The sequence below is a fragment of the Crocodylus siamensis genome, chromosome 3 (genome assembly GCF_052110815.1).
Source record: "Crocodylus siamensis isolate JL-2025a chromosome 3, ASM5211081v1, whole genome shotgun sequence".
Classification (NCBI taxonomy): Eukaryota; Metazoa; Chordata; order Crocodylia; family Crocodylidae; genus Crocodylus; species Crocodylus siamensis.
In genome coordinates this window covers 256103941-256119270 of record NC_143397.1, presented here as the reverse complement: position 1 = coordinate 256119270, position 15330 = coordinate 256103941, and the positions used below count along the sequence as shown (strand labels likewise).

The 15330-nt window shown below is 45.8% G+C and overlaps 1 protein-coding gene across 11 annotated transcripts in view; it reads left to right on the top strand.

Annotated features, from left to right (window-relative positions):
* The window catches only part of TSNARE1 (t-SNARE domain containing 1), a 791067-nt gene that overhangs the window by 380679 nt on the left and 395058 nt on the right, over positions 1–15330 (top strand). For all 11 annotated transcript variants that reach the window (XM_090040739.1, XM_090040746.1, XM_090040740.1 and 8 more), the window contains 3 exons: positions 1364–1454; positions 10604–10678; positions 11598–11654. In XM_090040739.1, the coding sequence (XP_089896865.1) occupies positions 1364–1454; positions 10604–10678; positions 11598–11654 (223 nt within the window). The remainder of the gene's footprint in view (positions 1–1363; positions 1455–10603; positions 10679–11597; positions 11655–15330) is intronic.

Sequence of the window (15330 nt, the reverse complement as noted above, 5' to 3'; positions counted from 1 at the left end):
TAGAGAAGAGGGAGGCTTGTATTTCTGCAGGGAATAGTTTGACTTGGTAATGACTTCTAAAGTTGTCTGTTGATGTGCTGCGCGTGGGCTCAGGTAGTTTCCCAATATTTCTGGGATGTTTTAAACAACTCGTAAGAGATGGGACACCTGTTTTTAAGAGTCATCCTAGCTACATATAATTGATGCACTTGGCTTGCGTGCTTCTGCCCAGCTTTTTAACAAACGTCATCCTTCCAGCAGGGATGTGCAGCGTGATGAGTTGGGAATTCACATCTCCCTGATGAAAGGCATGGTGCATTTAGATGGTGACAAGTTCAGACCTAGACCTTCACCAGAACTTCCCAGGTTGGGCTGGGCTGCTCTGCTCTCAGCATAGGTGGCTTTCCCATGACCTGAGCCATCGGTCTTTGCATGGCACTGAGCACGTTGTTGATCCTCAGCACCTTGAAACATAAGCCTGAAACCTGGCCCAAGAGACAAACACATATGGTGCACCCGAGGGAGGATTCTTGCTTCCTGCTAACCAGATCAGCTACCTTTTATGAGCATTACGTCTTGCCACTGCCGCTGCCTGTTTAGCATTAAACCACCGCTAAGGCAGGGATAGCAGGGAGTGGACGACGCTAGGTTTTGAGCGTTGATTTGCCCTGGTCACCATCTGCAGGCTGCTACATAATCTGATCTTCTAGGTCCTCTCTCTCCCTGTTGGTCTCAAGCATCAGTGAGGGAAGTAAAGGTTAGATATTTGGAAAAAAAAAATTCTCATGAGGAGGGAAGTAAAACACTGGAGCAGGTTACCCAGAGAGGTGATGCAATCTCCATCCTTGGAGGTGTTTAAGACCCAGCTTATCCAAGCCTTGCCTGGGATGATGTAGTTGGGGCTGGTCCTGCTTTGAGCAGGGGGTTGGACTGGATGTGACCTCCTGAGGTCCCTTGAACCTCATTTTTTACGACTCTGTGTTACTTTTCCCCTTTTTCCTTTTTCTTGTGGCCTCCCCTTTTCCCTGGTGACCGCTGTTCCCGTTGTGTCTCTCCCCGCCTGAATGCCACCATTGATTATCTGCGTGCCGTTCCTTATTAAAACAGAGATCCAAACCCGTTTTGTCTACTTGACAACCACAGTGACCTTTCAGCCACAACCCCTCCAGCATTTACTGGTTCTTACTTTGTGCTGCTCCTGCTTCTGCTGAGCGCACCCACCCGCTCCTCATCCCATAGCTCTTCCATCACCATAGTTGGGGTTTTTTTTGCTGTTTGTTTATAACTTCTGTGTGGCAAAAGAATGAAATGGGTGGCTCATTATATATATATATTTATATATTGGCTCATTATATATTTATATATATTTTTTTCCCCCCTACAGGCATGAGACTCAGCAGGAGACCAATAAAACCATCACTACCAGCACCAAAGCTATCAAGCAGCTGTCTGAGGTTGTCAGAGGCTCATCCAGGGTATGTGCCCTTTGAGATGCCGTCTAGATTGAAAGTTGGGTTCGTAAAAGCAAGTGCCCTAAAGCTGCTGAGCTCAGCGTCTCTCTAATTCCCTTTGTTCTGTTACAATGGCAGTATTCAACCGCGTGCTGCCTCTGCAAATTGGCAAAGCAGATGCCGGGACCACTTTAGTCAGGGGGAAAAAATGCTTTCTCTTGAGGTTAATTCCATGAGATCCAACTTGCAGTATAGTGAAATCCCCACTCTGTCGTAGCATATGCTTAAGTTCAACAAGCAGCCTGGAACGAGCGGGTGAAAGCAACCACAGAAATCGCTAGGCGATCTGGGGAATATAATATCCATGGAACAGTCAAGTAGTACATCGGTTACAAATGAGTAAAAAATCAGGTGAAAACACACCTAAGTGGCCAAGCAGTGTAATTCATGTGGATATGGAATTCATTCAGCGCCACATGCGGGTCATTTCAATACTGAGAGGCAGAGATGGAGGGAGGCGATTGCAGGAGGGGGAAAGTTACAGCAAGGACATTGCTATTATTATATATATAACAGCGGGTTCAGCTTTTGTCTGGGGCAGAGCCTGCTCCTAATGTGTGCAGGTGCAGTTCCTGTTGACTTCAGCCAAATACGTTTGAATTGCACCCCGGCTGACAGCCGAGCAGGTTCTAGTAATTTCCTGTTTTTCTCCCATGTCTGATCAATTTGCTTCGCATCTGTAACCTACTACCCCAAATCCTACCGAGAACCAGGATTACTGCGTGTGGAGAAGAGCAGGCTGAGGGGAGATTTGAGAACAGTCTTCAAATACCTGATGGGCGCTGGGAGAGAGGATGGGGGTGACCATACGGGCAGGACTAGGCGTAATGGCCTTACGTTACATCAGAGAAAATTTTAGGTTAGAGATTAGGGCTTTCTGACTATAAGAGTGGCTAAGCATTGAAACAGGCTGCCTAGAGGAGTTGTGGACGCTCGATCCCTGGAAATGTTCAAGAGCAGGTTAGATTGGCCCGTGGCTGGGATGGTTGAATCAGGGCTGATCCTGCCTTGAACAGCGGGCTGGGCTAGGTGACTTCACAACGTTTGTTCCAGCCCTATTTTCGTATGATATGTCCCTGCCCATCGCATGCTCATTGAGGGTGGGCTAGGGTTTATACTCTGCACAACACTGCAAGCAGAAGCAACCTGAGTGAGAGCTCTCTGCCTTGCCCGGGATAACGAGTTGATCCAGTAGATGAGTGAAGAATACAGGTCTGTCAGCTCTGTACCTGCTCTGCTGGATTTAGGAACCATACTTCTCTGCTGGATATTATCTTGGTACTTCCCATTGTTTTTGCAAGATCAGTTTTCACCCTCTTCCTTCATTCCTTTAGGAGCAGAATTCCTTAAATTCCCTTCCTCCTTCCCTCCGTGGATCCGCTCAGCTGCTTTTCTTCAAGGTTTCCCAATACACTTCATTCTCATTCTTTTGTCCCCCATCCTGGCTTCAACCCCGACCCTAAAATCCCTCTTCTCCCTATCCTCTCTCATTCTACCTTTCCTGCCTTCCTAGACACAACTCCACCGCCCCTTCATTTAGGATGAACGTGAGATAAGTTGCATAAAGAAGGCCCTCTCCAAGTAGCCCTTAACAGCCCAAAGCTATGTTAGTGTGAGATTTTTCCATAGAGAAACGTACTTGCTGTTTCTTCTCCTTTCTCTGTGTTTAAACAGTAGTAAAAAATAAATACATGAGTAAATTTTAAAAAGTGGAGGTAGTGGCAAAGGGAAAGTCTAGTGAAGGCTACAGCAGCCTTACAGAGTCAATGAATGGAAGAGGTGTTTGAATGATCAACTCAAAGCCAAAAGAAATAAATCAAAAGATAGCTCACGGCTTTATAGAGATGTGATGACCTGGCCGTTTCTCCATATCCCCCGGTTATTTCATGCAACACAAATTGGGTCCAAAGGGAAGTCAAATAAGGCTAGGTGAAAAGTAATTATTGCCTTACCCTTGGATGTTGTTCTCAGTTTTAGCAAAGTTGAGTAGAGGCTGTGATCAGAATGGGTTTCACTGTAGGAGAGGGAAAAGGGGGGTTTTGTTTTTGTTTTTTTGGTGTTTTGGCTTTTGTATAAATACATTTAAGAGCAGAAGGGAGTAGAAGATGCAAACATTTATGGTAATCTGAGAAATAACTTTGCAGCTCTCTTTTTGACATCACATAATAACTTCTCCCACTCTATGGTCAGTTAAATTAACAGGGGGGTTGTTTGTTTTTTGGGTTTTTTTATTTTTCCTTTATAACAGTGTATAGCTTAAATAATTAAACCTACACATTTTGATGTAAACTCTGTAGCCCTTCTCCCTTATAAAATGAACGACTCAGATGGGTATTTGTGGCTGGGTGTCTAAGTCCCTCTGGGGGCTCTGTGGATAGTGTTCACATAAAGTTTCCTGTGCCTTGAGAAACCTTCCATTGATTTAAAGCTTTATATCCAGTCCCTTCCAATCCGTTATTCTGTGTTCTGCTGTACACAAATGAAGGAGATGTTTTTTCTTTCCCACAGTGATGTACAGCTAGCCAGGTGCATTATGGGATTTTTACCTGTCTTGCATTGAAGCATCAGGTGTCTGCTAGACTTTTTGGAGAGGGGATGCTCAACTGAATAAATTAATAGTATGCCTGGAACAAAGGCACTGGCAGGAGAGGAGGCAGAGTCTTAGCTTAGATGGACTCACGTAGCAAGGCTGACTCAAACTAGCATTAAGGTCTTGCACAGCAAAGCCTTTGTATAATACAAAGCCAGTCTTGCATTCTGCAAGGGTTTTTGTAGTAGCGGAGGTGAGGTTTGAATAGTCCCATGACGGGGAGCCTGAAGCAGGGACCACGTATTGATTTGTGTGTGTAATGCAATACCAAAAGTAGTGGAGCTTTACATATAAAATGGTAATGGTAGTATAGGAAATCAGAGAAAAATAGGACTGGAAGAGACCCCCGAAAGTCTTCTTGCCCAACCCTCTACTCCAGGCAGGATCACCCTTGTCTGAACTGACCCATACAAACGTTTGCCTAACCTGCCTTTAGGGACTTCCAGTGACACAAAGTCCACACCCTCTCTCGGTAATCCATCCCAGTGCCTAACTGCATATCTACCCTCCTATATCTACCCTTAATCTCCCTTCTTGCAATATCATCCCATGACTTCTTGTCCTGCCCCTTGTAGACACAGAAAACGATTGACCTCCATCCTCTTTATAACGACCCTTTTCTGTATTTGAAGGCTGTTCTCAAAGCCTCCCTCAGTCTTTTCTTCTCCAAAATAAATATGTGCAAGCGTGTAAGTGAGCTGGTGCTTTGTAGGTAATAAACCTGGCCAAGCTTTTGCAGAGGTAAGAACTGACCACAAACTCGCCCCCCCCCCCCACCCCCCCTCCCACCCCAGCGTGTTTTCTAGACTTACCATTTTTGTTGCTCTCCTGGATCGCTACAAATATTTCATGTCTGTCTTGGAAGTGCAAAGGTATTGCAGAGAGGTAGCCGTTGTGCCTGACTCCAGGCTGACATGTACGCCAGGAGGACAAGTTAGGTCTGGGACAGAAGTTCCATAAACTGGTTTGACTTAAATCAGTTAAGTCTGATACGATGTGCAACCATGTTTATCTTACACCAGTTTCAGCCATTTTGGAAGTGGTTGATGTGCACTGAATTTCTGGTCTGTTCCAGGTTTAAACTGATGTCTGATCACTTAAACTGGTTTATGTGTAACTTCTGTCCCCAGCCTTAGAGACTAACTGGCTTAGCAGAGAGGCATGAGATTTCAACCTGCTTTCTCACTTGCTAGGAATGGACTGGCCAGATTGTTGGTGGTTGTCTCTTGCCTACAAAAGCTTCCCTGAACCAGTTAGTCTCTAAGGTGCCACTCTGCCCTCCCTTCTGACTTGCTTGAAATGAGGTACCTCAAACCAGTCATGACTTGAGATGGGGCCTCATCAGCGCTGAACAGAGTAGCAAAGTCACTTTTTATAACTCGCCTATGACACCTGTTCGTACATCCCAATATACTATTCACTTTTCTCTAACGATAATGTCTTATTGACTCCTGTAGTCGGCAGTCCAGTGTATCATCAAGTCCTCTCTGTGGTCCTGTAGCCCAGTCGGTCATTCCCCATTTTGCATTTGCGCATGTGATGGTTCTGTCCGGAGTGTAGCACTTTGCATTTTCCCTGATTGAATTTCATCTGATTTATTGTAGTGTTGTTCCTCCCTGTTCTCTCTTGGCCACTGCACTTCTCTGTGCATAAGCGTGCTGTCGGCCTTTGCTGTTGGTGTTGGTATGTGCCGTGCGTGTTTCCTTGGAGACCTCGATGCCGCATAAAGAATTAACCACAAGGTTGCGTTTGTGGTCAGTTCTTACCTCTGCAAAAACTCAGCCAGATTTATTACCTACGAAGCACGAGCTCATTAACACGCTTGTCCAGAGGGCTACGAGATGTTCGTTCTGTGTCCTTATGATAAGGCAAAGGCATAAATCCTAATTGCTTGTGGCCCCCAAAACCTCATGGAAAGTCCCAAAACATTGCAGTCCCTCTTATACCTGGATCAAGCAGTATTGTTTACAGCAGGTATTTACGTAACAATCCAACCGGATGACTCTAATCCTTAGATGTGTTCACGACTCTTTGATACCACCCTTATCCGTCAACCTTAGGGATCCACTTAAACACTCCTGCTGTCTACCACCAGTGGCCCGGTGATGCCAGCCAGCTTTTGAGGCCTGCTTTGCTCAGTGCTTTTAGCAAAGTCTTTATAAAAAGCCCCCTGCCCCACGGGACCGGACTAGATGACCTTGTGAGGTCCCTTCCTGCTCTGCTTTCCTATGATGCTATATCAACTGGTCAGTGCTTATATTAATCAGTACTCCAGTCAGGGCTACACAGACCTTTTCTTTTTTTTTTTTTTTCTAATGCATCCTATTTTGAATCTTAATCTTGTTCTCCAGCGTGCCTGCTGCCCCACCTCGCTTAGACTCATCCACAGATTTAATGAGGGGCTGCTCGGTTCCACTGACTGAGTCATTAATGAAGGTATTGAACGGTACTGGATGCAGAGCAAGTCCCTGGGTGACTGGCACATCCTCCCAGTCTGACATTAAGTCATTAATGGCTTCTTTTTGAACATGATTATCCAACTAATAATGGACTCACCCTTCAGTAATTTCATCTAGATCTTATTTCCTTATTTTCCTGATGAGAACATTGTGGGAGCTGGTGCCAAAAGCCTAACCAAAGTCAAGGCATGTCATATCCGATGCTTTCCCCATCCGCAAAGCTCATCAACTTGTTATAGAAGGGCATTAGGTTGGTTAGGTATGAGTTACTCCTGACAAAGCCATGTAATATCATAGACAATGAGGGTGGGAAGGGACCTCAGGAGGTCACATCTAGTCCGACCCCCTGCGGGACCAGCCCCAACTACATCATCCCGGTCAAGCCTTTGCCTACAAGGGTCTTAAAAAGCTCCAACTATGGAGATCGTTTCTTATCACATCGTAATACTTAAGGTGTTTATAAATCAAATGTTTGATGGTTGCTTCTAGTATCATTTCCCTTCGAGGAACAAGCATTTGGTCGCATTAAACTTGAATGCAGGGGAGATGTAGCCAGATGGGAGGAAACTCTACAACCTGCCATTAGTTTGGGCAAAGCGTTCCCTGTACCTTGTCCTAAATTTGGTCAGGTGTGAGCTGGGGCCTGTCTCCTGCTGGAATGAATTCCAGGCAAGAAGGCTTGCTGCTGAGCCTGCCCTCTTCCCCTGGACCTTAATCAATGTTGAGAAAATTGGCCTCTAATAAGTTGGCCTCTCTCTTTGTCCACAAGCCAGGGAGAATGAATATTATTACTAATGGCCCGATGAGCCTGGGCCTCTGAAGTGCAGAAAGCATCATCTGGATGAAAGGATTAAATTAATCATTTGATGTCATTTTAAATCAAGTCTGTTGGATAGGAACATATCCCCATACTTCCTGCTTTAAATATAGAACCGTGTTTGTGTCAGTCTTGCCCTTTATATTTAATAGTAGCAGGAGACCCAGCTACACGCGTTCTCTCCCTTTGGTGACATCTGTTCAATAGATTTGTTGTTGATTAAATAAATGCCTGGATTAAAAATTGTGGTCAGGAGTATTATGCAGTAATGCACTTGCTTTTAGGTATGAAGTCTACCTGTAGCATTGCACCATCTTCTGTCTGTTTGTTGTATAATGACACAAAGAGAATGCTTTCTATGGCTGTATTTTTCTTTTAAGGTTCAAGCCAATTACTGCACTTTCCTAATAAAAATGGAATAGCATCATTAATAATAATAACAATCTGGAGGTTTGTAACACAAACAGAAACTGTATTTCTTGAACGATGCCTCAACTTCAGCATTGGCAGGGTAATACGGTTTACTGTGGTCAAATCACAAACAGGGAAAAAGAAAGCTATTTTTGGAAAATTGCATTAAACTACATTAGGGGTTCTCAATGTTTAGCCTGTGGGCCAGATCCAGCACACGGTGCTGTGTCATTCAGCCCATAGGACTCCCCCGGGTCCTGAAATTTGGTGGTAGGGGAGTGGAGCCAAGTCTCTGGATCCATGCAGAGCCCCAGGAGCTCTGTGCTGGATCTGGCACCTGATCCCAGGGTGCAGGGCCTTTGGTGGTCTGGAGATTCGGGAAGGGGCTGTGGCACCAGGCCCCTGACATGCAGGGGGCAGGAGGGGCTGGGGCCCAGGACCCCCAGGACCCAGTCCTGCTATGTGGACAGAGAGAATGGACAGTGCTAGGACCCCCAGGACCCAATCCTGGGACACATAAGATGGAAAGGGATGGTGCTGGGCCCTGAGGGCCCAATCCTGGTGCACAGGTGGTGGGAGAGGGCAGTGCCAGGTGCACCACTGCATAGTCACCCAATAGTAGCATTTGCATGCTGCAGAACAGGTGTGCACTGAATACCTTATTCCACAAGTACCAGTGCAATGTGTCCCTTATTGTATCCATCTCATGCTGTCTGTCAGACCGTCCGTGGTATCAAATGGATCAACACAGGGGCTCTTTACTCAGGTTTTACCTTGTGCTTCCTCGAGCGAAGCTCTCATCGACATCAGAGGGAGTTTGCCTTAGGCTAGATCCACACTAGGAAAGGTTTCCTGGGTTTGCTATACCGGCAAGGAGCTCCCCTGGCATAGAATCATTTCTTTTTGGGGCAAGAGGTGTTCTGGTTTTTTGTTTTTCCTTATGCTGCTTCCTCAAGAAAAATACATGATTCCAGCAAAGACAAAGACATCACCAAGCCTGCATGCCTAATGCGTATTACTGGACCACCAAAAGTTTCCATTGTTAGATCTGGCCTCAGTCTTTTAGGCCATGTACTACAAACCCCACTTTCATAGTTGGTCAGGTCGGAAGGGACCTGAGCAGATCATCTAGACCGACCCCCTGCCATGGCAAGAAAAGTACTGGGGTCAAAGAGCCCAGGCAAGGTGTTTATTCAGCCTCCTCTTAAAGCCCCCAGGGCAGGAGCCTGCACCACTTCTCTTGGAAGCTGGTCCCAGACCCTAGCCGCCCTGACCGTGAAGTCGCGCCTCCTGATGTCCAACCTAAACCTGCCCTCTGCCAGCTTGTGGCCGTTATTCCTGGTCACTCCTGGCGGTGCTCAGGGGAACAGGGACTCCCCCAGTGCCTGCTGGTCCCCCCTGACTAGTTTGTAACAGGCCACTAGATCCCCCTCAGCCTTTGCCTGTGGTTCAGGTCCCATCGCCTCTCCTCGTGAGGCCTGCCTGCTGCCCCGATCATGCGAGTGGCCTCCTCTGGACCCTCTCCATGCTGCCCACATCCCTCCTGAAGTGCGGCGCCCAGAGCTGGATGCAGTCCTCCAGCTGCAGCCTGACCAGTGCCGCGTAGAGGGGGAGGATCACCTCCCTGGACCTGCTCGAGATGCATCTGTGGGTGCACGACAAGGTGCGGTTGGCCTTCCTGACCGCGTCCCCGCACTGCCGGCCCATGTTCATCTTGGAGTCAGTGATGACTCCCAGATCCTTTTCTGCCTCTGTACTTTGATGTGCACCATAGAAATTAGGGTTGGTTAAGTGAAGTCCTCTGGGTTGTTTCTTAGGTATTGACTCTGGCATTTAGTCAGGTGTACTTCTGTGTCCAGCAGCAAAACGTTTGGTGCTTCCCCTGGAAGTATTTCTTACCAGGAGCCTGCATAATCTAAGCGCAGCTGGTCCCGTTTGGCACGTGAATGGGAGACGACAGTGAATTTGTGAAGGCTAGATGATGGGAGAGGCTTGTTCTCAGAGCTGGGTTTTAGGCAGGGTGTTTCAATAACATGCAAATACATGAGCTGGATTGCTGCTTAGTATTCAAATGCACTCCATCAGAAAGACAAAGACAAGTACTATCCATGTTTGTAGTCCAGTGGAGACCTAGTGAATCCCATTCCTCATGTCCCTGCATTGGAGAGCTTGCAACCTGCCTAAACCAGGCAGACACCTAGGGAATGGGAAGGGGAAGCAGAGAGTGGCAAAGTGACATGACCACGGTCACTCGGTAGATCAATGACAAGTGCTCAAACTTTTCAGGACCCTTTCCATGGCTTGTGCAGATACATGGGAATCTCCTGTAGTGCCAAGCACTGTGGTTGCCTACCCTTTTCAACATAGCCTCTTCTCCAGTCCCAGGAGGGTGCCCGTGTAGGCCAGAAAACAGCTAGCCAAGTTTGAGTGTGACCTCAAAAAGAAGTATGCCATGGGGCCTTTATTATTCGTTTTCATTATACTAGAAACTAGAAGCCAGTCATGCACCCGCCCCTTGTTTTCATGCATGTTGTGCAAGCCATGTCTCCAAAGCAAAGAAGTCTAAGTATAGATCCTCCGGTTATTAGAGCTTCTTGTTTACTTTTGAGGTAGCTCCTTGGGAATTGTTCAGCTAATTTGAGGATAATGTACCCCTCCGCCTCAGTCACCAAGACGGCTTCCTGTAATCCTTGCTAAATTGGTTACTGTTCAGATATTGAATAGGTCTAGTGCTGCTGAGATCAGGCAGAACCACAGCCCAAGGGCAAACACAGCTTCTACTTCCTGCAGTTTGCAAATGTTGATTTCTTTCTTTACTTTTGCCTTTTCGGTACAGCAAGAGCGGCTTCAGCTGGACAGGTTGAAGAACCAGCTGTCTGATGCCATCCAACGATACGGAGCTGTACAAAAGGTAGGAAGATGCTTAGCCTGCCTTTCCCGTTGTGATGTGCGCACTTGGGAGGATGTTGACCAGGGCAACTGTGGGCTCTGCTCTGAATCGGACCCGCAGTTACTGATTTTTATATAAGTGGAATTGAAAGATTTGGGGATTTTTATTGTTCTCATTTTATTTTTAGGAAACCTTCCCCCCACCCTCGCTATAATTATTTCCACTTATAATTAAGCTTTGTTACACCTGACAGTGAAAGTAGGCTGGTAAAAACCTATTTGAGTTTGGGTTTTTTTGTTTTGTTGGGTGTTTTTTAGAGCCACATTTGGGTTTTCAACATTGGGAGCTCGTGTCTTATATATTGTACCATATCAGATATCGTATCGTATTACATCAAATCATATCCTTTAGTTTTCATTTCCTTGACACAGCGGGCATGGCATAAATGTCATGCCATTGCATTATGTCTGTTGGCTGTCTGTCATGTTAAAACAGAAGTCTTTTCTTTTTTTTTTTTTTGTGCCTCGGGGTTGAGCACACGTTGGAGCACACTCCATCTGCATTGGGCATGTGACTTTGGATTTTATAAAAAAGTGCCAAAATTAGCCATTGGGTTTTGTGAATGCCCAGTTGCGTCAGGAAGCTGATCTGAGTGGCAAATTGCTACTTAACCCACGTCCTGGCTGTCATTCCTTAAGTGCACGTTTTGGTTCTGATAACCTTGTCATGCTTGAAGTTTAAAAGACTTGTAATTTCAGAAGGCCTAACTTCAAGACCAGTTTTTTCTCTTTACTAAATTACAGGGTTGTTTTACTTTCCTATGCATGTATTTTAATTCAGTATGAATAAGCAATGTTTAAGACTACTGTTATATTTCCCCCCAAGTATTTGACCTCTGTTTCCTCCCCCTCTTTCCTTTTTTTCTTTTTTTCTATTACAGAAAATAGCAGAGAAGTCCAAATCTTTGCTTCCCACGGGGCAGAGAAGCAGTAAACAGGTAGGTGTGTGCGTTCAACCTTTGGAGTAGCACATATGAAGAAGGCAGTCTCTCATCCCCTTACTGATTCTGAACGGCGCCTTATTCCCCAAAAAGCCCTCTCATTGAAATCCAAGAGATCGTGCTGTTTGTGTGCCGTTGGGAAGCATGCAGCGCCCTTGGCAGATGGCAACGTTCACAGACTCCTAAAAATAGACAAGTAGAAGACGCGCCAGGTTATCTTGTTCGTTCCCCTGCCGACACCGAACAGCTCCTCACTGCCCGCTTTCGACTTGCCTGTCCACTCCAGAGTGTCTCCAGGAGTGTTTTCATCCCCATCCCTGTCCCTTGGCCCTTCCTTCAGTTATTTTACAGTCTAATCAATTGTACGTATACCTGACACTGAATCTCAGACCTCTAAGGGGTAGTCGCTCGTTCCTCATTATGTAGCCACGATACTTACTGCTTTATATTAATACGCATGCACAAAAAGAGCCTGCCTCCAGCTCTAGGAGCTTTGATACCATATTGAACATTTAGCACCTGGCAGAGTAGGCTGTGGCTTACGAAAGCTTGTGCCTCAACGAATGTCGAGGTTTATAAACTGCCATCCAGCCCTGCCTCCTGCTTAAACATCATAAAATCACGGCAGATCCCAAGGAATGTCTCTGATGCTAGGAGCTCAATTCATCCTTGGTATAACTTCAGTAGCTGCATTAAAAGATTAACCAGGCCCTCGGATCCTACACGGCAGCGTTCAAAATAGGACTTATAATTGATATTGGATGACAGAAGCACTGAACTGCCCTCTTAGCATCGGTGCGTATATTTGAAAATGGTAACCTACATTTTCCTTTTAGGGGCTCTTAGGAAAGATCCCAGTATGCTTGTGAATCCCCATGTCTTCACTAGTCTACATCTCTTGCCTTTCGGTCCTACCTGTGTCCTAACTGCTCATTACACTGATGGCATCGGTGCTTCTCATTAAGAAGTTCTTGTTCAGGCATCAGCGTCAAGTTGCAAACGGTCTTGCAAATAAGGCAGAAAGCAAAAATGTGGGCCAGAAATCTGTTTTAATTGCCAGGATTTCAGTTATTAAGACTCAGTGTCTGACTTCATCGTGACTTACTTTGTGTTGGGGTACTTCTTTAATAGCAAATCAAGTTGCCTCATTAAATGTTTGCATTGGTGGCCTGGAGCTTGCAGAGGATCTACTACATTTACTTGATTCTAAGATGAGGTTTTCCACACCTCCCCCATTTAACATGGGAGGGAGAAGTCCCTTGTCTTAGAAATTAGTACGGGGTAGTGTGGGGACAGGTGGCCGCTGTGGCTTGGGTTCCTGCCCCTATTCAGGGTTGGGGCATAACAGCAGCTGTTTCTTCACCACCCCCCTGCTGGGCCCATCTACTTGCAGCCTCTTCTCCCTCCTCCTCCCCATCCTGTACCCCCCCTTCCCTTTCACTTTCTGCCAGCAGACTTCATTCACAGTTCATGCTAAGGCACTGAGTACGATCCCAGCCTGCCCCCATAGCAGTGGCCTGCAGCCTGCACTGCTGCTATGAGGACTGGGCTGAGGCCATGTTCAGTGCCCCGGGCTAGAACGGGGACAGAGTCTGCTGGCACGGAGCAAAGGTAATGGCGGGGGGCGAGGGGGGATGTGGGTAGCAGAGGCTGGGGCAAGGGGGAAGGGAGAGCAGAGGCGGGGGGGAGGAAGGAGAGGGAGCAGAGGCTTGTGGGGGCAGCAGGGGGAAGAAATGGCAGGGGACAGGCACAGGCGGGGGGCAAGCTGCTTGACCTCCCCTGCAGCAGTGGGGAGGATGAATTAAAGACAATCCTCCAATAATTAAATGCTATACATGGACGATTATAATAAATTTATAAATTGTCCATGTATAGAATCTAATTGTCAGCAGGTCCTCTTGAATTCAAGGTTGTCTTAGATTTGAATAACTATGGTAGAGTACTGTTGCTGTTCTGGAAGATGGTTGTTTCTGTGGGCTGTATTTTTCCCTCCTTATTCCCCAACAAGTGGTGGTAGATAACAAATGATTATTTTTGGCCACAGATGGCATATTCCTACATGTAATTTAGCCAGATTCTGATCACACTGAAGTCAGTGCATAAACTTCCGTCATTTTCATTAGGCAGTCAGATTGATTCACTGTGACTATAGATGAGGTGGCATGCAAGGTCCTGATTTAAAAAGTTGGCCAAATCTGTCACAGATGATCATAGCTGGAGGATGTAGGAGGAGGAATTTTCTAGGAACAACTAATATTGTAGGAATAAATTAAATATTAAAGGAACACATAGGAACACATTTTAAATTATCATAATTAAACCATAATGGGATTCCAAGGGAAAGTGGAACAATACGGAGACCAGAAGAGTCTAGCTAGTTTGCATTGCCCTGAGTAAATGAAAAAGAAAACAGTGTTTAACATGTTTTTAACCTGTTGTTTTAGGCAATGAATAGCCACTGGAATGGAGTATACATAATCAGGAATTTTCTCCCACTACTTTTTTGGTTTGTTTTTTTGGAAAGCATTGATTGTAACGCTCAAAACTTTTCATGAGACTGCATCAGCTTTGACAGAGTTTTTGCTGGGAAAGGGAACTAAAATCCAGGCTGGACTTCATGTTCAAAATGGAGGTGCAAGTGTTGTGTTACACACGACTTTAAAGTGGCTAATATGTTGATGGTCAGGGCACTTCCCTGGTCCAAATACCTTACTGGGTTCTTGTAGAGCTGGAAGGGACTGAACTAAATTTTCTGTAGCTGCAAGTTGCTTTTCTTCACATTTTATGTATGAAAGCTTAATGTTAGTGACTTCTTTCTTCTCTGCATGTGACAGGTGGTATTAAAATCTCTTCTTTGTTTGTGGGAATCAGTATCTGTGAGGCCTGTGACCTCGAGATGTACACACACAAATAATCACTTGCTCATCTTTGGTGCCTGCAATATGGATGTGCATGTGCAAATGGAGATAAACTTACGTGTTTGCTTTTGCAATCCCTGATGTACATGTTCACACCTGGTGCATGTAGATTTTAATATGCACTAAATGAACAATTTGAGCATCAAGATACAGGAGTTTACATTTCTTTGTGCATATCTGGGTCTGCCAATGCTCCTGCTGTGATGTAAACCCAGAGGTCCTGGCTCGAGGGTCTTGCCCCTCTGCTCAGGGTTAACCAATTGCCAGATTTGGGGACAAGAGTGGTTTTTACCCCATGGTCAGGTTGGTACAGATTGTGGGAGTTTTTGCTTTTTTTCTGTAGTGGGGGGAATATGGTCCTTTTTCTGGGATCTCTTGAGCATCCTTTTAACAGCCTTTGCACCACCAGGACCTTGGCCACTGTGGTTCCCCTGCTTTACCTGCAGCAGGTCAGGGTGTTATGTCTTGTGTTGTCAAGGTTGATTGTGTAGCTTTGCTAAGAGGTTAGCCCAGTGCTTCTCAACCTTTTTAGATTCAAGGCACCCCTACGCAGACTCATGACACTCCTCAGGAAATGTCAGCTCTTAGTTCACACACTGTTGCTTTTTCTTGTCAACAGAAAAAAATAATGGAGTTGATTTTCTATTGCAAAGAACTGAGAAAGACCACAAGTATTTATACCTGCTTGAAATCTTTGGGTTTATCTTATGAAACATGTTTGTATGCCAAACGGTGCTGATGCTACGTAGCAGCCT